Source organism: Cyprinus carpio, chromosome A2 (assembly GCF_018340385.1).
Source record: "Cyprinus carpio isolate SPL01 chromosome A2, ASM1834038v1, whole genome shotgun sequence".
NCBI classification, from domain to species: Eukaryota; Metazoa; Chordata; class Actinopteri; order Cypriniformes; family Cyprinidae; genus Cyprinus; species Cyprinus carpio.
The window spans coordinates 14,459,764-14,486,753 of record NC_056573.1 but is presented as its reverse complement, the minus strand read 5'-3'; the positions used below and the strand labels follow the sequence as shown (position 1 = coordinate 14,486,753).

General features: G+C 36.2%; 1 protein-coding gene across 1 annotated transcript; it reads left to right on the top strand.

Moving 5' to 3' along the window:
* Nucleotides 1-887: 887 nt before the first annotated feature.
* On the top strand, nucleotides 888-25,973 carry LOC109084859 (PAX-interacting protein 1-like). Its single transcript, XM_042774456.1, is given in 22 exon segments — nucleotides 888-1,087; nucleotides 1,709-1,843; nucleotides 1,997-2,040; nucleotides 2,204-2,267; nucleotides 2,346-2,456; nucleotides 3,760-4,407; nucleotides 4,768-5,611; nucleotides 7,270-7,364; nucleotides 7,984-8,076; nucleotides 8,261-8,398; nucleotides 12,544-12,665; nucleotides 13,054-13,238; nucleotides 13,356-13,399; nucleotides 13,531-13,598; nucleotides 16,515-16,540; nucleotides 16,543-16,616; nucleotides 16,938-17,106; nucleotides 20,703-20,803; nucleotides 21,004-21,138; nucleotides 23,251-23,326; nucleotides 23,491-23,551; nucleotides 25,657-25,973. Coding segments are annotated over 22 exon segments (3,330 nt in total). The 5' UTR covers nucleotides 888-1,006; the 3' UTR covers nucleotides 25,673-25,973.
* Nucleotides 25,974-26,990: the final 1,017 nt, after the last annotated feature.

Genomic DNA, 26,990 nt, shown 5'->3' with positions numbered 1-26,990 from the left:
AAACAAACAAACAAACAAACACAATCAGAAAACCTCATTAGCTGGTTGTATTATTGGTATTGGACAACTAATGAAACATAACTGGGAGCAGAAAAAAAGACATAAGTCCTGTCTTTGCAAATGTTGATTTACTGTAACCTTATTTATTTACACATTATAGAAATGTAGCCTAAGTAATTTTTCTTTACATACCAACAACGTCCCCTATTTATAAATATCTTATCCATGAAGATGTCTTCTCTGGCCTGTCCCCAGCAAGCCAGTGCATACTCAAATTAAAGGTTGATTTTTTTTTTTTTATATATTTTTTCGTGGACATAATATTTTATGTAGCTTTAGTAGCTTGAAGTTTCACTAAGTTGTCACTGTCCACCTGTTACATCATAATAGTCTTATTAATAGCTATTTAAAAAAGTGTTTGACCCCTTAACTCAAAGGTAACTAAATAGATCTATGATAAAATATTAGTTATTTCAAGTTAAAAACAAAATACAGTTAAGTGTACAACTGTGTAGCCAAATCACAGATCCGTTTAAAATTAAAATCCAAAGTTACATTGCCTCCTAATTAAAACGTGTTGGTTATACATATGAAACATATGAAGCGTTTCATATTTGGCGCTTTAATTGATGTAAATAAGCGCGTCAAAGATAACGCGCCGCCCACAAACGTGACATATTGCACAAATATAGGGGTGTATTGAAATAAGCGATATATTTCGTTTAATAAAAATACATAATATATATCCAAAAACGACCTGAAAAACAAAATAAATATTTAAGATAATAGAATTTATAATGTTATTCTTGTATTTTATATATTTACCAGTCGTAAATGCGTATAAAGGTATTGATCTCCCCCCACGAAAGACATGTAAGGGTCCGGAGCCCGCCGAATCCTCTTTGGCGCTTCTGTACCCTTTTCCTATGAGGCTGGATGTACGCTAATCTGACAGCCACATAATGCTTACTTTCTGCTGTAAAATTAATTAAACCAGTCATAAACAATGTCGGAAGACGCCTTAAAAGTACCGGAAGAGCTTTTCAAGGACGTGAAGTTCTATGTGGTGGGAGACATTGATCAGAAGGTACATTTAACAGAAATAGGCTATTCATTTAGCCTTTTGGCTAATAGTGGATACTGACTGGTGTTAGCATGAAGGCTAACCTACAGCATCTCTCATAACATGGTGAAACTAGGGGATACCTGTGGACACATTGTATTGAATATTATTCTTGAATACAATCGGCTTTATTTAATCATGTCGTTCCCTTTTGTATGTGTGGTGACTTTATCTGCTGTTGGCGAAAGTCCTGTCTTCAGTATGTTAACGTTAGCCGTTATCAGTGACAACAATGCGACACCTCTCGCGTTGGACTCATCTTTTGAGTTGTGTTAGTGATATATCTAATGATCCTGTGTGTAATCAGTTTGTGTCAACGGTAGCTTGTATCTTAAATAGGAATTCGAAAAAACGTTAGCATATGTAGCCCTCCTTTATGTGTTTATCATAGTGTCTTTTGGCTTTATTATGGATTCTCAGTTGACTTATTGAGATTTGTGTAGTTTTTAATGTATATTTACATTACATTCTTGAGTGATTTTTGTATACAGTTCCTGGTACATCAATTAAGAGCTAGCAGCAAACAGATACTGTTTTATTTTATAAATTGACTGTTGTTGATCGATTGCTGACATTTGCTGATAGGTTGTACAACTTCTGAAAGCTGGGAAAGGAAAAGAAGTGTCTTACAATGCCCTCGCAACCCACATTATAGCAGAAGATGGGGATAATCCAGAAGTCGGGGAATCCAGAGAGGTCTTTGACTTGCCTGTTGTGAAGGTAAACACACATAATATAGCACTTGAGGGTTTGAAAGCATTTACTGTTGGCAACAATTTAGGCTGATCTTCTGCCTGTATTAGATGTGATCACTTACTGTTACTAATGAAAATGTGCTGAAGTGTTTAACATTGACAATGCTTTCTGTTTTAGCCGAGCTGGGTGATCCTGTCTGTCAAATGTGGAGACCTGCTACCGTATCCTTTCATGATTAATGGGTTTGAAAGTCTACAGTTGTGATGTTGTTTTTGCACCCGACATGTCACACATCAACTTAATGCAACTTTGCAACTGTTGACTAGTTAAAGATAAATAGCATACTATTCAGATGTTCATTTAGCTTGACTGTTAATCAATCAGAGTTACAGGATTTTCCCCAGAGTCAGGACAAGTGTTCTTTGGTGTTACAGCTTGTCTGCCACATGTAAGTTGTACCTGTGATCTGTCATTTTCAGGCCGCATGGATTAATTTTAGTATTTACCAGTCTTGTTATTTTTATAGCTGTCAGAGGATCTCAACACACTTTGGGCCTTTATTACATTCTATGGAGGTGACTGTCAGCTCCACTTCAACAAGAAGTGCACACATCTGGTTGTGCCTGAACCGAAGGGGGTAAGCACATGTCTGTAGTCTTGTCTTAATACATATAATCAAATGTTTACTAATGGTAGCTGGATGTCAGTCATTTTAGGCTATTGTGTTTTTATTAATTTTGAATGCATAGTGCACCATAAGGCATTGTGCATCAATACAATGTCTTACGGTCCACTTTCTCTCCAAAGTAAAGTGGGGGAGCTGTGTGAGATCCAGCTGCTCAGTTAAAGTTTACGACTAATAGAGTGCCTTTAACAGCTGCTATCTGGAAGACTCTGTCTAGGTTTACGTCTGTGGGTTGTTTGCTATTGGATCAGTTTAGAGATGGAGCTGGATTGGTGGTCTTGTTTTATTGGCTCTGTTTTTGAGGTCTGAGTGCTGTATTCAAAAAAGGGTCAGTTTTATACCCACCATCTTAACCGCCTTAGTTTTCAAAGCCTGACTTTTATAGGCTACTCTTAGTAACCAAACAAATGTCATTGGTATTATCTAGTGAGCATGCAGAAACCTTTCTGATTTAACTATTAATATTGAGAAAAATCCTGTGTACTTTAACAGATATAATGAAAATATATATAACCACTTCAGTGAACGGTGATAAAGTTGTGGATTTTTCAGTATGGATTAATGTATCTGTCAAGCACAAAATATTTTATCACTGTCATGCTGTAACGTAAGGCTGCAATTTTCCTGATAAAAATTATGTTAGTCATTTAAATTATTATTATTATTATTAATAGTAATAGTAATAATAAAAAAAAGCTCCAGGTTTGCTTTGTTTGTTTGTAGGGGTGCACAATTTAGCCAAAAATGTTTTTATAGTTATATGATTATATAATAATAGTAAAATTAAATTAGTATTAATATTAAAAAAATGTGTACTATTACTATTTTAATATTTCACTGTAAAATAAAATTGAATATATAATATTTGTTTATTAATTAACTAATTTATTATTATTTTTTACAGTACAGCTGTATTTTATTTTAATTTTAATTTTGGTGGAAAACAGCATGGAGCTCTTAAAGCTTCACTTTTGTTGACAACGGTCCATTTATAAGAGATTCTCTTTACAAGTTTGGGAAGATGGTTGGCATATTTTTTTTGTTCCCAAATGCATATTATAAGCAACCCAATCTTGTTGCACATGCAGAAATTATTTAATCTGGAGTAGCATTTACTATGAACCACAGCACATATATTTATTTAATTAAATTGCAGCCTTTGTGATTTGATAATCACACTGGGCCATATTGCAATCTTGGTTTTATTTAGATTAGTGTAATTTGTTTCTCATTTGGGTTTTTCTGTCTCTTCCAGGCCAAGTATGAATGTGCTTTGCGGCATAGCAACATTAAGGTAGTAACTCCAGAATGGATTTTGGACTCAGTAAAAGAAAAGAACAGGAAGGATGAGACTCTGTATCACCCACGTCTTACAGTATATGAGGAACCAGAAGAGGAAGGCAGTGAGTATGAAAATGAAAGGAGCTCACGTTCTGAAGGCAGCTACAGTGACAGACGCTCACCTCACAGCCGACGGTCCAGCCCTACATCTTCCCGTGATGCTTCGCCAGTAGGCAGGCGTAGTCGTTCACCCTCACCGAAACATGAGCGCAAATCAGAGTTGATGTTTGATGACTCTGATGACTCGTCCCCTGAGAAGGAGGACTGCAACCTGAACTGGACTCCAGCTGAGGTGCCACAGCCTGGCCCCGCCAAGCGTCGAATACAGCCTGGAAAAGAAACAGGTTTGATCAATCTCTGTGCCAATGTCCCACCTGTACCTGGAGGCTTTGGGCCGCCAGATGCTCGGCTGGTCGGCGCAGGTGGAGGTGTGCCTATAGGGCCTATAGGGGTGGAGAGATCAGATGTCATTGGTGGATGGAATCCGGCTGCTCGGACTCTGAGGAACATTACTAACAACACGGACAAGCAACAGGCCTCACGACCCTCCAACGTGGCACATGTAAGGAGTTTGATTTTGAATGTAACTTATATAGAAATAGAAATTCTCCTCAATTTATCATGTAAACAGGGCTGGTTCTATGACTAGTTTTAACATGTGACAATAGAGATGTGTCCACTGGTAGAAATTCTGGCATGTTCTCTACTGTTCAAAAGTTTAGGTTTGTTAAAAAAAAAAAAAAATGAAATTGAAATAAGTTTTTTGAAATCTTAATTAATGTATCAAAAAAATACAATAAAAACAATAAAATTATGAAATATTACAGTTTAAAATAACCTTTTTAATATATTTTAAAATGTAGTTTATTCCTGTGATGGTAAAGCTGGATTATTTATATATTTATTTATTCTTTAACTTCAGATCCTTCAGAGTATTTCGCCCTCCTCTAAAGGTGTGGTGGAGCACCTGGGAAATCAAGGCCAGGCTGGTGTTCCCAACCAGCTTCTGTTAAATCCAGTTAAGACCCCGCAGCAACTACCACCTGAAGCACAGCAGCAGTTAATGCAGCAGCCACAGATACATCAGCTACCACAACAGCAACAACAGCACCCGCAACAGATGGCACAACAGCATCCTATGATGCTGCCACAGGTCATGCAGATGCACCACCATCAGCAGCAGCAACCACAACAGCAGCAGCAGCAGCAGCCGCAGCCGCAACCGCAACCGCAGCCACAGCAAGGGTTCCCTCAAATGCCTCAGCAGTCCCATCAGTTCTTACAGCAGCAGATGCATCAGCAGATGTATGCACAACAGCAGCAGCAACAGCAACAACAACACACATTCCCACAGCAACAAATTCGACCACAGCAGCTCCCGAGGCCACCCTTGCAGCAACAACATGCATTGCAGCAACAGTTGCAGCAGTTACAACAGCAGCATAGGCTTCAGTTGCAGTTACAACAACAGCAGCAGCAGCAGCAACAACAGCAGCAGCAACAACAACAGCAGCAAAACCAGCAGCAGATGCACCAACAGCATTTGCAGCAGCAACAACATTTCTTACAACAGCAACTCCAACAGCAGCACATGCAACAGCTGCAACAACAGCAGCAGCAAATGCAACAGCAGCATCTGCAGAACCAGCAGTCTCTGCAACATCAAAACCAGCAGGTTACTCCACATCAGACTCCGACCATGCTGCAACCTCCAGTTTTGCCTGCACAACTGCACCAGCTGTTCGGGCATGAGCCAGGCCAAGACAGTAAGTGCAGTGGCTGCTGCTTTGCGATGACACACAGGCGCACACAATACAAATAGTTTGTTTTTGTTACTGAGATGTATGCAGAGTCTTACCAATTTCAGCTAACTAAAACAGTGATTTCCCACAAATGGATTGACTTTACGTTGGAGTTACGTTGATTTTGCTTTCTCACACAACTTTTCTGAGTTGGCTTTTGTTTGAATATGCTGCGGCCGGCAGGCATGGCAGATCCACCATCATCACTGCCAGGGATGTGTACGTACGTGTGGGGCGGAGTTGTCAAAATAGGGGCGAGGTCCTGTTAGAGTATGGGCGTGTTTGTTTTGGTGCTTTCAAATATCAACATCGTTTGGCAAAAATTGCTTAGTTAAACTAGTTTAAAGCCAGATGAAACAGCGCTGACAAACAGGAGGAACACTGTGTGCAACAAGACAGTCAGAAGGCTTTTCAGTCTACAAATCGCCATCATTTACTATGGATTTACTGTGGTAACACTAACTGCACCATGGTATTGTGGCAGAAATGTGGGATATTCATATATCGAATTAGATTATATTATTAAACCACACTTACAGCACCTCAATACCATGGTAAAAATGTAATCATGTACCTATGGTTTCTAGCATAGGTTTCTAGTATGGCTGAGCACCAATGGGAAAAACTCAAGATATTTTTTATTCACTATCATATTGGCAAAACAGATCTGGCAAACTATACAGTGCATATTTGTTTTTATGCTCTGGAAAGCATCAAAATTTTCTATTTACATTGCGTTTTTTTGCAGTGTTGAGCATTGTAGCCAATCACAGACATACCTGTTGATTTCTTGAACACAATTGCCAATCAGAGGCGTTTAAGTTAGAATCCATTCACCACACCCACTGACAGATACATAAATCTCCACTTATGGTCTCTAGATATTTGTATGAAAAACAGTAGTCTAAATACATTTAGTATAAATGCATAAACGCTATAGCTTAATCAAAAATAGATTTCATTACATGTTTTAATACATTTAAAAAATTTCTATTTTAAACTTAGTTATCATGATTGAAATGTATTCTACTATGGAAGACCTATGGTTAATTTTAATAAAATTCAAATTGACATATTAATTACATTTTACCATATAAAAATTAGGTTGTTACAATTTTTACAGAAGTTACTGTTTTTGATAATAACATAAATTTACATCTGTATCCTAACTTAAGCTACTAATACTATCAACTCAAGCTACTGTCAAATGTGCATTTCTAAGATACAAAAAAATGTAATATTATTATTGCAGCCTGCACTGCAAACTGCTTAAGATACACATCATCAAAGTCAGGCAACACAAGACACACGTTTCATGATTTGAAACATTATCACTCATTAAAACATGCAGAACCTAAAAAGTTTTTTTAAGATATTTATTTTGTTAAAGAAAAATGACTGGAAAAGTGTAAAGAATTCAAAAATGTGAACGACTTTCACTTAGGAGCAAAAATCTGCCTTTAAACTCGAAATAAATAAATATTCAAAATTTATCGTGATAATTATATATATTGCGATATCGACTGATATGAAAAATGTTATCATGATAATTATTTTGGCCATATCGCCCAGCCCTACTTACAAGATGCCAGGGGAATTTAACATCATTTTTTTTTTTTCAGTCCCTGAAGAGGGATTCCTGGTTGGCTGTATCTTTGCAATTGCTGACTATCCAGAACAGATGGCTGATAAACAGTTACTGGCCACATGGAAAAGGGTAAGTGACTCCACCGCACCTCAGCTAATAGTTATTAGTCACTAGAATTAGTCACTCCAAAAAAAGGTGTTTTTTTCCTCCCATACTTATACTTTAAGACCAAATTTAGGTCCAGTGTTTAAAAGACACTTAGAGCAGTGGTTCTCATCCAGGGCCTCAAGATTACTTAAAATAAGACAAAATGTGCATGAAAATAAGCAAAACAACTAAATAGCAAGATATTTCTAATTTTATATAATAGAAAATGTGTTTTTTTTTTAGTTACTTTTTTTCCCTTCGAAGTACCAGGATTTCCGTTGTCTTAAAAAAAATATATATGAGCTAACCTAATTTAAAAATTTTAGACCTGGAAACGTCATGTAAATATTTTTTTTCTTATAATACTTCAAGTATCAGTATATAAATACTTGTATAAATTGAAGTATCAGGAAAATTAATGAATTTTGTGAAGTGAAAATTATGGGTTGTGACTATATTATGTGACAAACACATTATGAAATATTATGTTAGAATATCAGTTCTGAAAAGTGCATCTCTGAAATCCACCTCTCATTTGAACATCCGTTTAGGTTTTTTTTCCTGACAAAATGGAATTAAGACATTGTTATTTTGCACACAGATCATTCAGGCAAATGGAGGAACTGTGGACTCTGCTCTCAGCCGCTGTACTCATTTACTTTGTGAGAGTCAAGGCAGCAATACCTATGTCCAGGTAAACATAAAAGCTTGTTTTGAAAAGAAGCTTACATTATACATTATCCTTGCTGTCTGTTAAACTGCATAGTGGTTTAATTGGTGGGAAAATGTCCTGAATGTTATGTATGCTTTTTTTTTAGGCTGCTCTCAGTCGTGACATTTACTAATGATCTGTTATTAAACCCTTTTTCCTGTACCAGGCTTTGAGAGAGGGAAAGCGTTGTGTGACGGCTCACTGGCTTAACACTGTTCTCAAGAAGAAGAGGATGGTTCCCCCCCACAGGACCCTTCATCTTCCCTACAGCTTCCCTCCAGGGGCCAAGCCCTGCTCGCAGCATGTAAGAACCAGTCCTTTCTGTTCAGTGGCTGTGTTCAGTAGTGCAATGTCTTATAAAATTAGGGCTTGGTGAAAGTATCAATATTGTCAGTATTCATTAGAACAATCTAGGGCTGGACGATATGGCCAAAATTTATATCACGATATATTTCTTAATTTCGGTCGATACGATATAATTCCGATATCGATATGAACACTATAAAAAGCCTCGTAAAAACTGCCAAGAAAGCCCACAACAGATGTCAGTGTATATAAATTTATGAAAAATGAATTTGCCAAGTCTGACACCTCATTTAAAACCATTTAATATTTTTTGAAAAAAAAAAAAAACATTATTTTTTGTATTTAGCCTTCATACAAACAATAAATGTGAAATCACTGTCAAAAAATCATTTCAGTCTCACCTAATTAAAATTAATATCTTTAACTTCAAATTGTAGGCTAATATATATACTACCAGTCAAAAGCTTTTGAACAGTAAGATTTTTAATGTTTTTAAAGAATTCTCTTCTGCTCACCAAGCCTGCATTTATTTGATCCAAAATACCGCAAGAAAAGTAACATTTTGAAATATTTTTTACTATTTAAAATAACTGTTTTATATTTGTAAATATTTTAAAAATGTAATTTATTCCTGTGATTTCAAAGCTATATTTTTAGCATCATTACTCTGATTACATGATCCTTCAGAAATCATTCTTATATTCTGATTTGCTGCTCAAAAATAATTTGTTGAAATCAGCTGAGTAGGTTTCTTGATGAATAGAAAGTTTAGAAGAACATTTATTTGAAATATAATCACTTTTGATCAATTTAAAAAGCATCTCTGCTAAATAAAAATTTCAATAATTTCTTTCCAAAAAAAGAAAGAAAGAAATAATGCTGACTTAAAGCTTTTGAATGGAATAGTGTAATCAAATCAAATGTAATCAAAATGTAATGTTACAAAAGCTTTGTTTCAGATACATGCTGATCTTTGGATCTTTCTATTCATCAAAGAATCCTGAAAAAAAGTACTCAACTCTCTTAAATATTGATAATCAGCAAATCAGCATAATAGAATGATTTCTGAAGATCATGTCAAGACTGGAGTAATGATGCTGAAAATTCAGCTTTGATCACAGGAATAAACTACATTTTAAAATAAAACAGTTATTTTAAATAGTAAAAATATTTCAAAATTTAACTGTTTTTGCAGTACTTTGGATATAGATTGAAACAAATGTGCTTTAGTCAGTATAAAGAGTATGAAGAGCATAGACGTTGGAACAGGGGGGGCTGGGGGGGGGGCGGCCGGTCACCTCCCCCCTCCCCCTTTCCCCACCCCTCTCGGGGTCAGGCAGCTTTTTGTTGGAGGTTTGTTCGTTGTTTTTGTTTTCCGTTGTTTTATATATATATATATATATATATATATATATATATATATATATAGTTTTTATTTATATAATATATATATATATATACAGAATCTGAATTAAAATGTGTTTGATTTAAGCCTACAATTCAAAAATTTTTGTCAGAAAATGTATTGTTTTTTAAGCCTTTCGCACGTACGATCACACAAGTGTAATCAGTCTAGGCTGGTCCCTGGAGCGTACGATCAAGTGCATCACATGATCAACTGCTAAATTCAAATGTAGAATTTAGCCAGACACAGGCGGGCTCAGAGCTGTCATATATCACAACTTTTCAGTGTTTTCAACCACATACTGTTTATTTTAGGTTTCAAACATATAAATTCACATAAGTACTAAAAAAAACAATACATTTAGAGTTTGTAAAATACACACTGATGTCTATGGAAGAGGTAATAATAATCCTTTCCATTATAATTCGACACGTTTTATTCATATCAGATACACATTGTGTAAGTAACTTCAATGTTTACTCCATTCTATTCCCAGTTCACCAGCCACTTACTTTTAAGTATTTCGGGAGAAGTGGATGAATTCACGTGTTGTAAACATAGAGGTTGTAAATCCAACAGATCCGATTCTCTGAACTGCGTCTGCGGCACAAACTAACACGGCGGCGCCCATCGCGCATACAGCTCAACTAACGCGATCGTTGTTTAAACAACAATATACTTCCACTTTCATGTATTTGACAATCGGAATATCAGATATTTCATGCCATAGCTAACACATTTGTGAATATTCTGAATAAAAAAGGAAAAATGACATAAAAGCAGATCATCATTCATTCAGCGCTGTTGCTGCTGCGGTGGTGTGTCACGTGACAAGCAATGACGCGTCACCATGGAAACGCCCCCCCCCCCTCTCACAATATAGTTCCCCACGTCCCTGATGAAGAGTGCTCTTGAGTTGCTGCAGGAAAAAAAAAAGCATGTTGCTGGAGCCGGGCTTAAATGCAAACTGATTGTCTGCCAGCAGGAGGCGCTGTGAGAGTGGTAGACCCAGCGGTTTCTCCAGTAACGGCTATAATCAAAGGAGCTGCGCTTATGAACGCTTCTTTATCAGTTAAAATGAAAATGCCTTCGAAACTTTTCTGAAAAACCACCCGCGACGTGTTTTTGATTTTGAAACGTGCAGTGCTCATGTTTATTCAACGAAATCAAACACCACAAATAAATCAATGTATGGGAAATACTGATAATGTATATCGAAATATCGAAAATGTGTTTAAAAATCATATCACCGTTATTGAAAAAAATTATATCGCGATTAGGGATATGCCGGTATCAAATTTTCATGTTGCGATTAATTGATCATGTTTTACCACGGTATGCGGTATTATCACGGTATTGAAATTAAGTTTTAAAAAAGTGGTCATAATACAGTATAACAGGTCAGATAACTTTTTTCTTATAACAAAAATAACTGAACATTTAAATGCAAAAAAGCAATACAAAAAATATATTTAAAGTTAAAAAATTTTACACCGATTAAAGTGCAAAAGAACTTTAAAGACCCATTAGGTATCACTTTACAATAAGACCTCATTAGTTAACCTTAGTTAATGCATCAACATTCACAATGAGCAATAGCTACATTTGCTACAGAAGTTACTAATCTTTGTTAAGAAATACAAGTCTTAGCTCATGTTAGCTCATTAAATAACACAGTTGCAACTTTCGATTTTAACAATGTGTTATTAAATATTGGAATACCTAAGATTAATGAATGTTCATAAGAATTTTTTCATTGGCAGTTTATTAACTAATGAAGCCCTAATGTAAAGTGTTAATGAACAATAAAGAATCAAAACACTTTCAAACAATATCTAGGACATGTTATAGTCCAGATTAAAATGCAAAAAAAAATTATGGAAATATATAAATATTATTTAAAAGTTAATAAACTATCATCCGCTTTTATTAATGGGGTTTCCAGGGTAAGGGCTGCAGTTTCTGCAGTTTAGCGCCATCTGCTGTCAGAGAGTGAATGTGCTTTCATTCAGAGTGTCTCTCACGTGTTCCTCCATGTGCTTCCCGTGCATGCTTGTTTACATCAGAGTTCACACGGGTCTTTAAAGCAGCATAGAAACGATGTTGTGCATTTTGACCAGTTGATGGGAAAAGTATTCTTAAAATGCATTTCAAATTCGGAATAATTTGTAATATATAATTATTCTCGGTATTTGGAAGTGCCCACGATAACAATACCGTGCATATTCATTACCGCGATATATAGCATTACCGAATACCGGCACAAGTCTAATCGCGATACATATTGATATTGAATTATTGTCCAGCCCTAGAACAATCCAGTTTTCATGAGAACAATTATTTTAAACCTGCTTGCCATTGGATGAGAGGAAATTATTATTATTGCTGTTGTTATAATTAAAAATCAGGACATGATTTTTAAATAATCCTAATATTTTATTATTATTTAATGATGGTAATTACCTGATTTTAAATAATCACAATATTTTATATAATAATACTTAAGTATTATTGATAATTATAACATTTTTGTCTAGGACATGAATGTTCACATTAGTGTGTGAAATATAGTTTAATTAAATCAATACAAAAACAGAATCAAATTCAATCTGCAAATACCCAATACCCAGCCCTATGTCAAAAATGTGCTGTTATCCAATTTATCATACATATGAGCTGTGTTGTACATGACTTTTAGTTTCGTTTTTGGATTTTGTGTTTGTTTTTTGTTGTAACAGATCATTTCTGTGACTGGATTCGTGGACAGTGATCGTGATGATTTGAAGCTCATGGCCTATCTAGCAGGAGCCCGATACACAGGCTATCTGTGTCGTAGCAACACTGTACTCATCTGTAAAGAGTAAGAACCAATGCAGTCACCAGTTGTTGCCGTTCTTTCAACTGGTAGTTCACTTCTGGAGGCTTTTTTCCTTCCACAAACTGTTAAAAGGTTCTTTCTTTAGTAAATCTAGAGTTTTTTTCTCACTATTACAGTTCATAGAGGTGTAGTAAACTGAACATTTGCAGCACATATTTGGATTTGTTTTTCTTTCAGTGATGATTATCAGTACTTTTTTTTTTTTTTTTTTAAATAAATCCCAATTCCCTTTTAAGGCAGTTATTACAGTTTTTACTTTAACAACTGAGCAAATATATTAAAAACAACAAATAACAGTAATTCTTTCATATCTTTCTGGTTGCTGAGTCTTGTTATTTATATGCAATGCCCTCTCTATCAATGCCATCAGACCGAGTGGGCTGAAATACGAGAAGGCAAAGGAGTGGAGGATCCCATGTGTGAACGCCCAATGGCTGTGCGACATCCTACTGGGGAACTTTGAAGCTCTACGGCAAATCCAGCACAGCAGATACTCCCAATTCAATTTGCCTGAACCACTGGCACCCAACCCTCATTTTGCGCACAATCTTCTGAGTAAGCTTTATTTCAAACTTCAGCAATGTCATTTTGAGTTATTACGATGCTATAGCTACCAAGATTTCCAAGCTATCAAGGAGGTAGAACATAACATGCTCTAATTTTTGGGGTCAGGTGCTTGGCGTATTCCTGTGAAGATCTCACCGGAGGCGTTGGCGGTGAGTGGGCTCTCACATGGAAACACTCTGATTGCTTGCTCTCTTGTTTGTGATGCTTGAGTCTTGCAGTGAATGTCCTCAGTGGATAGAGGTGTATCACAGTCATCTTTTTTTGTTGTCGCTTCACACAGAGCTTACGTCTGCAGCTGAAACAGAAACAGGCTGATGTTAGCTCGCAGCCGCCCAACAAGAGGCCCAAGTGAGTTCAAACCATTAAAGATTGTTGGAACTATAATTAGAGCTGTATGGTAGAATCCAGTTTGTGCTGTTTCTAGATCCAGTTCTTTCCACAATTTTCTGCTTTATCTCTCAATGTCTAAATTATAATTGAGTTTTGATGTGAATGTGAGTGCATTCATACAGCCAAGCATGCACAAAAACACATGCAAGCTAAAAAGATTAATCTTTATCCAGTGTCTGCTCTATTTCTCTCCAGGAGTTATGACTGATAAAAATTCGGTAACACTTGAGGTAGCAATTCTCACTATTAACTAGTTTCTTATTAGCTTGCATGTAACTAGCATATTGGCTGCTTATTAGTACTTATAAAGCACATATTAATGGGATACTCCACCCCAAAATGAAAATTTTGTCATTAATCACTTACCCCCATGTAGTTCCAAACCCATAAAAGCTTCGTTCATCTTCGGAACACAATTTAAGATATTTTGGATGCAAGACGAGAGGCCTGTGACTGTCCCATAGACTGCTAAGTAAGTTTCACTGTCAAGGTCCAGAAAAGTATGAAAGACATTGTTGGAATAGTCCATCTGCCATCAGTGGTCCAACCATAATGTTATGAAGCGACGAGAATACTTTTTGTAAGTGAAGAAAAAAAAAAAAAAAAAGACTTTATTCAACAATTCCTTTGTCAACAGTCTCCTCCACAAGGATGCGCTGTTTTTGTTCAAATCAAAGTTAAATACAAGTAGAAACAGCGCATCCTTGTGGCGCGGCTGATACAGAAGAGCATACGCAGCATGCGGTGATATGGAGAGACACAGAGGAGACTGTTGACAAAGGAATTGTCATCATAACATTATGGTTGAACCACTGATGGCAGATGGACTATTCTGATGATGTCTTTCATACTTTTCTGGACCTTGAAAGTGTAACTTGGCAGTCTATGATACATTAACAAACATCCAAACATTAAAACCAAAAAAGAACAAATTAATTATTTTAAAAAACAAACAGACACAAGTCACTTATGAACAAGTTCTTATTTTCAACAACAGACTGGCAGGAGAATTAAAATCTCCTGGAGGGCATACAAACATACATTGCCATATACAAAAAAAAAAAAAAAAAAGGATAAAACATTGAAGGCACATGTGTGTGCTGAGAAACCTGAATGTGCATGCTGTGGTGATGGTAATGAAATTTCCTTCATGCATATACAGTGCCCTCCATAAGTATTGGAACAGTAAAGACAAAATTGCTTTCACTGCTGTGGAGTCAAGACATTTGCAAATATGATTAAAAGATGAATATGTGACAAAGCTCGGAATGTCACATTTTATTATTAGGTCTTTCGATACATACATGTTTTACCAAATAAAAAGGATAGCACTTTTAGAGTTCATCGCACTATTTGATGTGAGCATAAGTATTGGAACAGTTGAATTTAAGGCAGATGTAAAAGATTAAAAGCTAATATTTAGTTGCAGATCCCTTGCATGGAATCAGAGCAGTGAGTCTGTGACTCCTAGACATCACCAGACTCTTGGTCTTATGCTTTGAAATGCTTTTCCCCAGCCTTTAATGCAACCAATTCCAACTGTTGCTTGTTTTCTCTTCAGCTGGTGAAATTAATGTTCAATCAGATTTAAATCTGGAGATTGATTTGGGCAATCTAAGACTTTACATTTCTTTGCCCTGATAAAGCCTGGCTGGGTGTTTTGGGTCATTGTCCTGGTCCAATATGAATTGCTTTCTAATGAGTTTGGTGGCATTTTCTTGAATATTGGTAGACAAGATGATTTTCATACATTAAGTCATAGTTAAAATAAAGAGGTCCTGTTCTAGAGACAGCCATGCATGCCCATGGCATGACACCACCTCCACCAAGCTTTACAGATGAGGTTGTATGCTTAGGATCATTTGCAGTTCCCTTTTTTCTCCACACTTTTGCTTTCCAATCACTTAGATAAAGGTTAATCTTTGTCTCATTGGTCTATCAACTCAGTTCCAAAACTACTGGCTCACATTTGTGAAGAATCTTGCCTTTCTATTTTTGGTGCTGATCAGAGGTTTGCATCTTGCTGTGTAGTTTCTGTAATTCTGTGTCAAATTCTCCTGCGGACTGCAGATTGACAGAGCATCACCTCAGCTTTCTGGTGGTTGTTGGTGATTTTACAGACATGTATTTTAGGGTTCATTTTCACAGCTTTTATGATTTGTCTGTCATCAACTACTGTTGTTTTTCTCAGCCGATCAGGTCGTCGTTGGTTGCTGATGTCGCCGGAAGTTTCCAAACTCTTGATTTCTCCATGCCCATTGTTTTTCCTATAGTTCTAATTGACTTCTTCTTTTCTTTCAGCATCCAAATTGCTTGCTTTTCTTTCAGAGACGGCTTCCTCGTCTGCATCCTGGTTTGTGTGTCATCATCGAATGCAAGACTTAGAATGCAGAAGCAATGGATATAACTGATAAGACACATTCCCTGCTTTTAATATCTGAAGAATTAATGCAACAGGACACAGCTGAACACTTAGAAAGACCTGTGAGGCAACTGTTCCAATACTTATGCTCACATCAGATAGGGAGATGAGACTCTATAAGTGCTGATCTTCTTAGCTTGTAAAACATCTTTGTGTTGAATCACCCAATAATAAAATGTGACATTATGTAGCTTTGTCTCATATTCATCTTTTAATCATATTTACAGATTTCTTGACTCCACAGCAAACAGAACAGTTTTGTCTTTACTGTTCCAATACTTATGGAGGGCACTGTACATACTTTGCATGTATGCATACTTTGGGCTTAAGTAGGTGACAAAAAGGATAAAAAATTAAATATTAAGAGTGTTATTAAGTACAATAAAAAAAAAAAGTAAGGAGAACTTTCCGGGCTGAATGCTAAAAAAATAACATTCTCTCTCCTTTTGAAGGTTAGAAGAGTTGCCAACACCTACTAAAAGCTTCCACCCGAGTCCACACCTTACGTGCTTTTCACAGGCTTCGAACCTCTGCAGGCTCAGCAGTACATAAAGGTAACTAAACGCATGCACACTTTTTGTAAGCAGCGGAGGTAAAAGTAATGACACTGACCATGTTTTAAGAAGTACCATAAAATGTCTCTAGTCACATTGTGTCTAGCTGGCAGCTCTGAAGGCTGCAGGAAATCTCTGAAAATGAACATGTTTGTAAAATGGTCATGAGCTCATTTCCTCTGAACTGTTGAAGAGCACCGAGAAATATATTGCTCCACTCAGATGCGCTTCAGTAAGTAACCCTCATGGTGTTCTGCTCGCCCTCCCCTAGATCCTTTTATCCTCTCTTTAATCATCTCTCTCTCTCCTCCTTGGCTCCAGAAATTGTATGATCTTGGAGGGGAAGTGGCTGACAGCTCTCAGAAGTGCACTCATCTGGTTGCTAACAAAGTGACAAGAACTGTGAAGTTCCTCACTGCTGTATCTGTAGTCAAGCACATAGTCACTACAGAATGGCTGGAGGAAAGCTGGAAAAGCCAGAAATTTGTGGGTGAGTCAGTATGAAATCTAATTTATGTTTCAATCGATTTTTACTGATGTGTGGACGCGCTGAGGAGCCTTGCTTCATATTCCAGCAAGAAATGTTTTGTGATTAAAAAATTAAATATTAATGTTATGTAATGAAAAATGGATTGGAATATAGTTGGTTCTTGAGTTTCCATTGAAATGGACAAGCAATCTCAACCCAGCTCCAACTTGGGTGTTAAGGTAATTCTTCTACCTATTAGGAATGTGCTGATGTGGAAATTTTCATCGGTACTGCAAATGTTTTGAGACTAGTACCAAGCTCACACTTGTCACAAGAAGACCAAGCTGTGACCCTGAAATATTTTAGGTTTGTTTAAAATATTTCAGATAGTTTGAAATGATATTAAATATTTCAAAACTGCTTTGAAATCTGACCACTTGTCAGGGTTGAGCACTGTCCCAGTGAGCAAGAAAACAGCCAACAACATAGAATGAAATTGCAAGAAAGATTCAAGATTTTTATTTGTCACATACATGGTTATATGGAGAGCATATGACCAGAAGTTAAATGTAATTCAGGTCTGCTCCATGGATAGTGCAATTATTAAAGAATACAAACACAAGAAAATTATATATAAATATGGTATGAAAAAGTAGGATAAAAAAAGAATAAAATAAATGCTTATAAAATAAAATGTGCAGGACAGTATACTGTAGACTTACTGTGCAAACAGGTTGTACAGGGTATTTACATAGCAGCAATAGAGGTAGTAAATAAAAATAAAAAATTATCGCAAATGCTATGTGCTAGTGACAATGTCAGTATGTTAAGTATCTTACTGATAATTAAGTGAAGTCATGTAGAAGTTAAGAGACTGAGTTTGAGTTTAGGAGCCTGATGGCGTGGGGGAAGAAGCTCCTCCTAAGTCTCAGTTTTTGCCATCAGGCTACAGAAGCGCTTACCAGATGGCAGTAAAATGAAAAGACATTTACCAGGGTGGTTAGAGTCCTTAATGATTTTAACAGCTCTGCTTTTGCACTGTTTGAGATAGACGTCCTGCAGAGAGGGGAGAGCAGACCCTGAGATGCACTCAGCTAAGCGCACAACTTTCTGCAGGGCTTTGCAGTCCTGACTGGAGCTGTTCCCATACCAGTCAATACACTTTCTATGGCCCCTGAATAGAAATTTTTCAGAATTGCTGGTGAACCCTGAATTTCCTCAGCTGTCGCTGATGGTTCATTCTTTGCCTGGCTTTATTAACCTGACTTTGGATGTGTGAAGTCCAAGTCAGGTCCTCGGAGATGTAGTTGAAGACTTGAAGCTGCTCACCCTCTCCACAGGGGTCCTGCTGATCATAAAAGGAGTATAGGGCCGCTCCTGTCTCTTCCTGAAGTCCACAATCAGCTCTTTAGTTTTACTCACATTCATAGAGAGACAATTGTCCTGGCATCATGATGTGAGTTTCTCTACCTCATCCAAGTATGCGGCTTCATTATTGTTGGAAATGAGGCCCAGAACCACAGTATCATCAGCAAATTTGATAATAGATGTGGAGCTGTGGGAAGACACGCAGTCATGTGTGTAGAGAGAGTAGAGCAGGGGACTCAGGACACAGCCCTGTGGGGCTCCTACGTTCAGAGTGATGGAGCTGGAGATGAACTGGCCTACTTTTACCACTTGAGGTCTACCGGTGAGGAAATCAAGAATCCAGTTGCAGAGTGAAGAATTCAGGCCGAGGTCCATGAGTTAGCTAGCTTGATGGGGACTATAGTATTGAAAGCTGAGCTATAGTTGATGAATAGCAGCCTTACATAGTTCCTGTTATTGCTGTCAATGTGCTTGAGGGAAGAGTGCAGGACGTGAGAGAAGGCATCTTCAGTAGATCTGTTGGGGCGATAAGCAAACTGAAGAGGGTCCAAAGTATCAGGGATGGAGGAGCAAATGTTGTTTTTTATAAGTTTCTCAAAGACCTTCATGACTATTTACGTGAGGGCAACTGGACGATAGTCATTCAGGCAAAAGGGGTTATTGTTCTTAGGCACAGGGATGATGACAGATTTTTTGAAGGAGGTGGGAACCACCGAGGTAGCAGGGGACTCATTAAAAACAGATGTAAACAAACCAGCGAGCTGATCAGCACAGGACCTCAGAACACGGCCAGAAATCCCATCCGGACCTGCTGCTTTCTTGACCTTCACTCGCTTTAGAGCCCTCCCAACCTCGTCCTCCGACACGGTGATCACATGATTATCGCTGCTCTGACTGCTGCTTCCTGACGCGCTGATCGGCAGACTCGCGCTGCCTCGGTTGCATTCAAAACGGCCGTAGAAAGAGTTTAACTCATCAGCCAGCGACGGGTCTGCTCTCACAGCTGCAGAGGATTTATTTCCAAAGGCACAGATGGTTCTTAGTCCTTGCCACATGCGTCGGGAGTCATTTAGCTGGAAATGCGACTCTATGCGTTCCCTGTATCTGTGTTTGGCAGCTTTTACTGCCCGTCGGAGATCATAGCACAATGTTTTGTACTCATGTTCCCCGACATAATTTTTCTGAAATTAATTGTGATTAATTCCACCTAACATTAAAGTTTTTAAATATACTTATATTGCAATAATTTTACATTCAATCTTCAAATTAATGTAAAAACACATGAACACATGTTTAATGGCGTCTTTTTATGACCGAAGGCGAGTATCACTGATACCTATACTACACAAACCTTTCATTAAAATTTCCCCCTGATTCTGTAACGAAGCACTGTTGTGTGTTGCACATAGACCAAAAATTTAAATTACAACAATATTTACTTAACAAAAACACAAGCAAAAAAGACTTTCTTCTTTCAGACGAATGTAATCGTGATTTACTTAACCTCAAGCCATGTGTATATGACTTTCTTCTTTCAGACAAATGTAATCTGACTTATATTACAAAAAATATCTTGGCTCTTCCAAACTTTATAATGGCAGTGAAAGATGGTCAAGATTTTGAAGGCCAAAAAAGTGTGTCCATCCATCATAAAAAGTACTCCACATGGCTCCGGGGGGTTAATAAAAGCGCAAGCACATTTAGGAACCCTTCTATGTAAATTGGTATAAAAAATGTCTATTTCTCCTTGTATTTTAAAAACTAATTTATTCCGGATGTTCAAAATTCCGGAAAGAATTTTGGAATCATCAGTCTTGTAGTGTATTTGCCATAAGCTCTGGTTTAGAATGTTGCAACTAATTTACAACAAATGGGGCAAAATAGGGCATGTTATGATCTGCTTCCAGTAATTTCAATCACACCAGTGGCTGTAATTTAAAGGTATATTTGACCCAAAGATGAAAGTGTGTAATTTACTCCCTTGTCGTTCCAAACCTGTATGATTTTCTTCTGTGGAACATAAAAAAAAATCCGAGGAATTACATTACATTTTGAAATCATTGGTCACCAAAACTGTTTGGTTGCCAACATTTTTCTGCATTTTCTGCAATATGTTCTGCAGAAGAAAGTCATACAGGTTTGGAACAACGTGGTAAAGTATCCCTTTAAGAACATTATATCAGTAGATACAGCTGTATTGCACATCCCTAATTTGTCCTAATTTGATTTGTTTGTCTTTGTGTTTGCAGATGAGCAGAACTACATGCTGCGAGATGCAGAGGCAGAGGTCCTGTTCTGTTTCAGTCTGGAGGAGTCACTGAAGAGAGCTCATGCGGCTCCACTCTTCAAGGTTAGGAGCTTTGGGATATTTAGTGTCCATCCACTCTTATCACTTTCCCACTTTAGTGTGTGTACTTTCACTCAAACAGACTTGTTTATTTGACTGTGCAGAACAATAGGCTAAACAACTATGTGTCTCTGCACTGACATGTGGCCTAATTGGATATCACAGGGAAGCATGTGTTCAGTTGTCTCACGCTTCTTGTGCAGGGGAAGTATTTCTATATAACTCCAGGAATCTGTCCGAGCCTCAGCACAATGAAAGTTATAGTGGAGAGTGCCGGAGGGAAATTGCTGTCCAAACAGCCCTCCTACCGCAAGATCATGGAGCACAAGCAAAACAAGGTACCCTAATCAGATCCCCAATACTGAGGCGTGAGGGGCTGCTGTATTGGTGAGGATGCTGTGCCAGACTCGACTTGCTCACTTAATGAACATCTATTTACAGCCAACTCAGCTGCTCTTTGGATTTTGTGCTCTTTTTGTTTTGTTTGATGATTGGAAGAATTACTCTGAGTCACAATGTGAATTCAAAGTACCATTTAAGGGGAGTTATGTTAGTAAATAAACAAGGATGCACTACACTTTATTTATTGCCATGACATGTAGGCTACAATATATAATACTTAATACACACTACAGTTTAAACTTTTGAAGGCAGTAAAATTTAGCTTTTGAAAAATCACTGCTCTTCAGCAAGGACACATTAAATTGATCAAAACTGAAAGTAAAGACATTCACAACTACAGAATAACATAGTTACATAGTCACATAATTACATAGTAATAGAAGAATTCTATTTCAAATACATGCTATTATTTTGAATTCTATGTTCATCGAAGAATCCTGAAAAAACAGTAAGCAGCTCAACTGCAGGGTTCCCACGGGTCCTTAAAAAGTCTTAAATTAAGTTGTATCACATTTAAGGCCATAAAAATTCTGGTCTTTAAAGGACGGAAAGCCCAGAATTGTGATATGGCTTAGAGTGATACTTATTCTTCAATAATAAAATAAAATAATTTCATTAAATAAACATGAGCACTGCAAGTTTTAAAGTCTGGTGCTGCATTGCTTTGTGTTCTGCTGTTACCTGAAAACAGGGATATTTCTGCTGTTCAAAAAGCGCCTCCTGCTGGCAGAGAATGTACATAGGCGGTATAAATTAGTGAGTTTATTAGTACATTAATAAATTTGAAATAATTTGAATAAAAATACTAGTTTACAACATCCAGCAGCACAATGAACTGTTTTGCACAGCTAAATAGACTATGGAGATTGCTGACATCACCTCACGCAAACAAGTTCATGCCAGCTCTTACATATGAATAGTTTCCATGGATCTAGTCTTTGCAACTGTTTGTTTGATGTTTGAATTAGGTCTCCTCTGTTGCAATAGAACTGGCTAGATGGCGCTGTCACAAAAAAAAAGGGTCCTAGTAGAAATGCAGTGCTGAAACTGCAGCCTCTGGTATTGCAGGAACACAGTATTGGGGTTGTTTTTGTGAAAATGTGAAAATCAACCCATGTTTTTACCTTGCAAACATGCAGAGCTTTAAATGTGAACTGGTGGATCGATAAGAAGATAATGCATTATAAAAATCTAAACAATAAAATGCATTTATATGTTATTTAATTAATATAATAATTTATTGATAATAATTGTTTAAATATAATAATTAATACTTTTGACTCATCCATTTTATAAAAATGGTTTAAAGGCTGTAATGTGAAATGCATCATTTTATAAAACTTTTTGTTTTTGTGAAAACTTGTCTGCACTGTAAATCATGTATTTTTCAGTCATTTTACAGTTTAATACGTAACTATAGACATTGCCATACCCCACTGATGGTATTAATTTTGGTATTTGTGCAGGTTTTAAAAATCCTGCAGAAACCCTGCAACTGTTGGTCTGTAACAACAACACAAGCTGGATGACATTTAAGCAATCAAGAATCATTCATGATAAATCCACTTTCAGCACAAAGGCTGCCATAAATAAAAAAAAAGCAGTGTACATAACATTAATTAATTGTTATTATTATTAATTAAATATTCATCAAAGAATACTGAATAAAAAGTATCACAGTTTCCACAGAAATATTAAGCAGCAAAACTGCTTTTAACATTGATAATATAAGAAATGTTTCTTGAGCACCCAAACATTTAAAATTAATTAATTTGAAATGTATTGAAATTAGTTAAAATTGTAATAATATTTCACAACATTATTGTTTTTACTGTTTTTAAGTTCGCAAAATATACTTTTCAAAAACACTGGAAAAAAAAAAGTACCAACTCCAAACTTTTGAATGGCAGTGTATAATTAATAGATGCAGTAATTATTTTTTCTAAGTTATTATAAGGTGTTACCAAGTGTTCTTTGACACATTTGTCATAAAATGGTGTTTGTCTGTCTAATAGGAACTGACACTTGAGTTTCCATGTTTGTTCTAGAATTTACCCGAGATCATTTTAATAACCAGTGAAAATGACTCCCATCTTTGTCGAGAGTACTTCCTGAAGAACATCGGTAAGATGGCATATCTTTCATGTCCAGTTTTCACCTCAACATTTACATTTCTCACTGTATAATACTGTATATAGCCACTGTAATAGGAAAATGTAGCATGTTCACACATTTCAACCAGCCATCAGTCAAGCACAATCTAATGATTTTTTGATGTTTTATTTCAGATGTTTACACTGCTGAGCTCATACTGACGGGGGTGTTGACTCAGACCTTGGATTATGAATCATATCCTTTTAAAATACATGCAAGATTTAACAGACACATAAAAAACAATCACTTTTGAATAATTTCTGAATCAACTGACATCAGTGATGTCAGACTTGAAATGAACCAAGTTACATTACTGATGTTCATATGACAGCATTTTGTTACATATTTTAAGCTTTTTTGTAAAAAAAAAACAGGGTTACCACGCTTCTTGAAAGTACTTGAATATCAGACACATGGATTCAAGGCCTGGAAAGTACTTGAAAACAAATATAAGTCCTTGAAAGTGCTTGAATTAAATTTGAAATAAATTTTGCTTAGTAGAATAGTGTTATTTCAAAAATGATCCTATATACGCTGTCAAAGACAAAACTAAACAGCGCTAATGATTGGGGGTTGAGATGGGGTAGCGCAAGAAAAAAAACTTAGCATGTGAGCTGATGCACAGCCCTGCTTGAACCAATGGAGAAGCAGTGCATTTGCGATTGAAAATTACTGCGTGTGACTATGAAAAAAAAAATGTTTAGGAGCAGCAGTGTGACTGACCCGATCAGCATATTTGTGTTTACGCTCAGGGGAGCTTCAAAGGTTTCTAACTTATTTACAACGTGTGCTGAGTTCTTCAATCTCACGAATCCTCTCATTTATAGCAAACAGTGTTGACAGGGCGTAAATAAGAGATTCATTGTGCAGTGTAGGGAGCTTTGCCGATTATAATGGAACTTTGTGATTTGCAAAAGTGATAGTGACAGCTTTTAATGATTATTAAGGCAGTTTGCAAAAGTGATAATGATTTAATACAGCAGTTCATTAAAAAATTAATTAATATTAAGTGACTTGCATTGTCTGACTACAACACTGTTGCCTGATTTTGCTCTATTTCATCAACGAAAATAGTTCCAAACAAAGTCACAGCTGAGCCACTGTGCATCTCCGAGCAAACACAGCTGTGTTTCATTTATAAACATGCGTTTTTAAACAAATCCGAATCAATTACCCATTCATAAAGCCAGTCACTTGCTTCATTCCTGAATGAATTAGTCATTCGAATGAATCAATTGAATGAATGATTCAGTGATAAACTCAAACGCCACCTACTGGCAGTTTTACTTTCATTTTTAAAGGATTTTTTCTGTTATTTAATTCATTTAATATTTCTATATTGAACATTTTATTTAAAACATTAACCTCACCATGAATTTACGAATTTAATTGCACTCATGCCACCTCTGAGCCTCATTAAACATCTGAAAATACACTTACAAGCCACTTTTGTGTTCTTCTGTGCCACCTCTGTAGTGTAAATTATTATTTTTTAATGCTGATTTAATTTGGTAACTTATTCTTATTCTACTTAGAATTATTGTAGAAATGTTAGCTTTTAAAAAAGCTTATAAATTTTTTAACTTGACAAAAGATGACATACTTTTAATAAAGTTAGAAAAATGCCATTACAAAGGTATAAAAACTAAATTTCCTGTAAATCACTTTAAGGAGTCAACTATAATCTCGTATTGGGAAGGCTAATATTTGATCAGAATTTTTGATTATTGATTCTAATTTTCTACTTAAAAACTAAACATAGATCCCATATAAACAAATTTTTTTTTTTTTATTTTAAAAGTAAGCATAGAGCCCTGTTTAACCACTTTTTAATAATTTTAAAATTCAGAATTGTTTTCAAATTTAAATATTTTACAAGAATTACAGCAAAAACCAGTTTGATTCAAGAATATATACATTTTTATCTATATTTGAAATTGTATTTGAATATTACCATGAACTCCATTGACTTGGACATGGATTTCATTTAATTCCTTTGAACACGACTGCTCAAAATGGTCTAAATTTATGAAACCTACACATTCAAATCTTATTACTCTGAAATTTTTAATGTAAATGTTAAGTGTAAGTGAAATGTTAAGTGTTGTAAGAGGTCTTTCATGATGCTACATATGCTGGGGTGTGAATTTGATAGGTGCTTGATATAAAATAAATGGTGCTTTAAAAGGTCCTTGAATCTGGTGTTCATGAAAGAGTAGGAACCCTGAATAAATTTGAGTGGATTTATTGATTTATGTATGTATGTATGTATGTTTTGTTATGCTCCTTAACAATCTCACATATAAATTCACATGATGTCCTTGTAAGGACATGAATAATATATGACTGCTGGTGCCCTGTTCTGGATCAACGCTAAAGGTTACTTAATAAATTTTAGTGTACAGTCATGTTATATTTCAATGTTTGTATTTTATTACTTGATTTAATAATTTGTTACCAGTTTTGTAAACAAAGTAACAGTGAATCTACATAAATTACTGTTATTTGTAATGATTGTTTTAAATGAAGGCAAAGCTATGTTTTTACTGTGATGAATGTCTTCCCCTTTTATGGTTTTGGAATAAAATCTGAATTTGATAGTGATTTAAGTAACACATCCGTCGGTATATCTGTCTGAATTGATTCTTACATTTACACACATTTCTGGACTCTACTTGAAATGCATTGAACTTTATTTATAAATGTCAGGTCTCGAAGAAATAGTGATTTCCTAAATGACAGATCTTTTATTCTGTCTAAACCAAAAAAAAAAAAACTTCCAGGTTTGGCAGGTCACAAAACGTATTTACACAATGACTCTCAATAATGTCGTCTCACCGATGCTTTTGGGAGTACACAGGGTACTCTGTTCTCATTGAGGCGTTCTCTTAAAAGCATTATTCCTGATAGACAAAATTCAATTAAATGCTAATGAAGTGTTAGAGTACTTACCGGTGGAAGGCAATTGTGTGCTGTCAGACAGTTCGCCTGGGGTGATCCCATGGCTCCTGAGTTGGGTTGTGGAGTGGAGCTGGCAGTAATGCCCTCTAAAATGGGATAAATTAAAACTTACCCAGCCAAGGTCATGTGCCAGAAATGCAACAGGGGAAACAATAGGTGGTTTGCTCAGAGCTTGAGCAGATCGATGCACCCTAAAAGTGCTTTTACAATGCTTTTGTTTTGGAGTCTAACATACTGCATCGGAATGCTTACAACTGAATATTCCTTTGCAAACTGTACTACATAGCTTCATACACGACTCCACTGAGGTGGTTCTTTGTGTTGCTACAAAAACCTTGAAACTATTATTGTGGAGTCTTTGTATCCATCTTTTTTTCTCAACCCATTCATCGTTTATGGTTAACGGCGAAAAAATGTGTTTCAATCTTTGGTTATCTGGTTGTTACAGTAAATAAGCTCTAGCAGAAGATTGAGAAGCATGAACGCGAGTTTCCTTTTTTAAGTGGCACAATAAATAGGAATACAAAGAACTTTTAAGCAAACGGCAGTAGCTTTAATAGCTATTGCAGCCGCCTTAATTTCCTATCCAATTGACTCTTGTTAATTGCGATGAATTAAAAATGCAAATTAGTGACCAGATCTTTGATTAACTTACACAAGTTCCTTGTTGGTT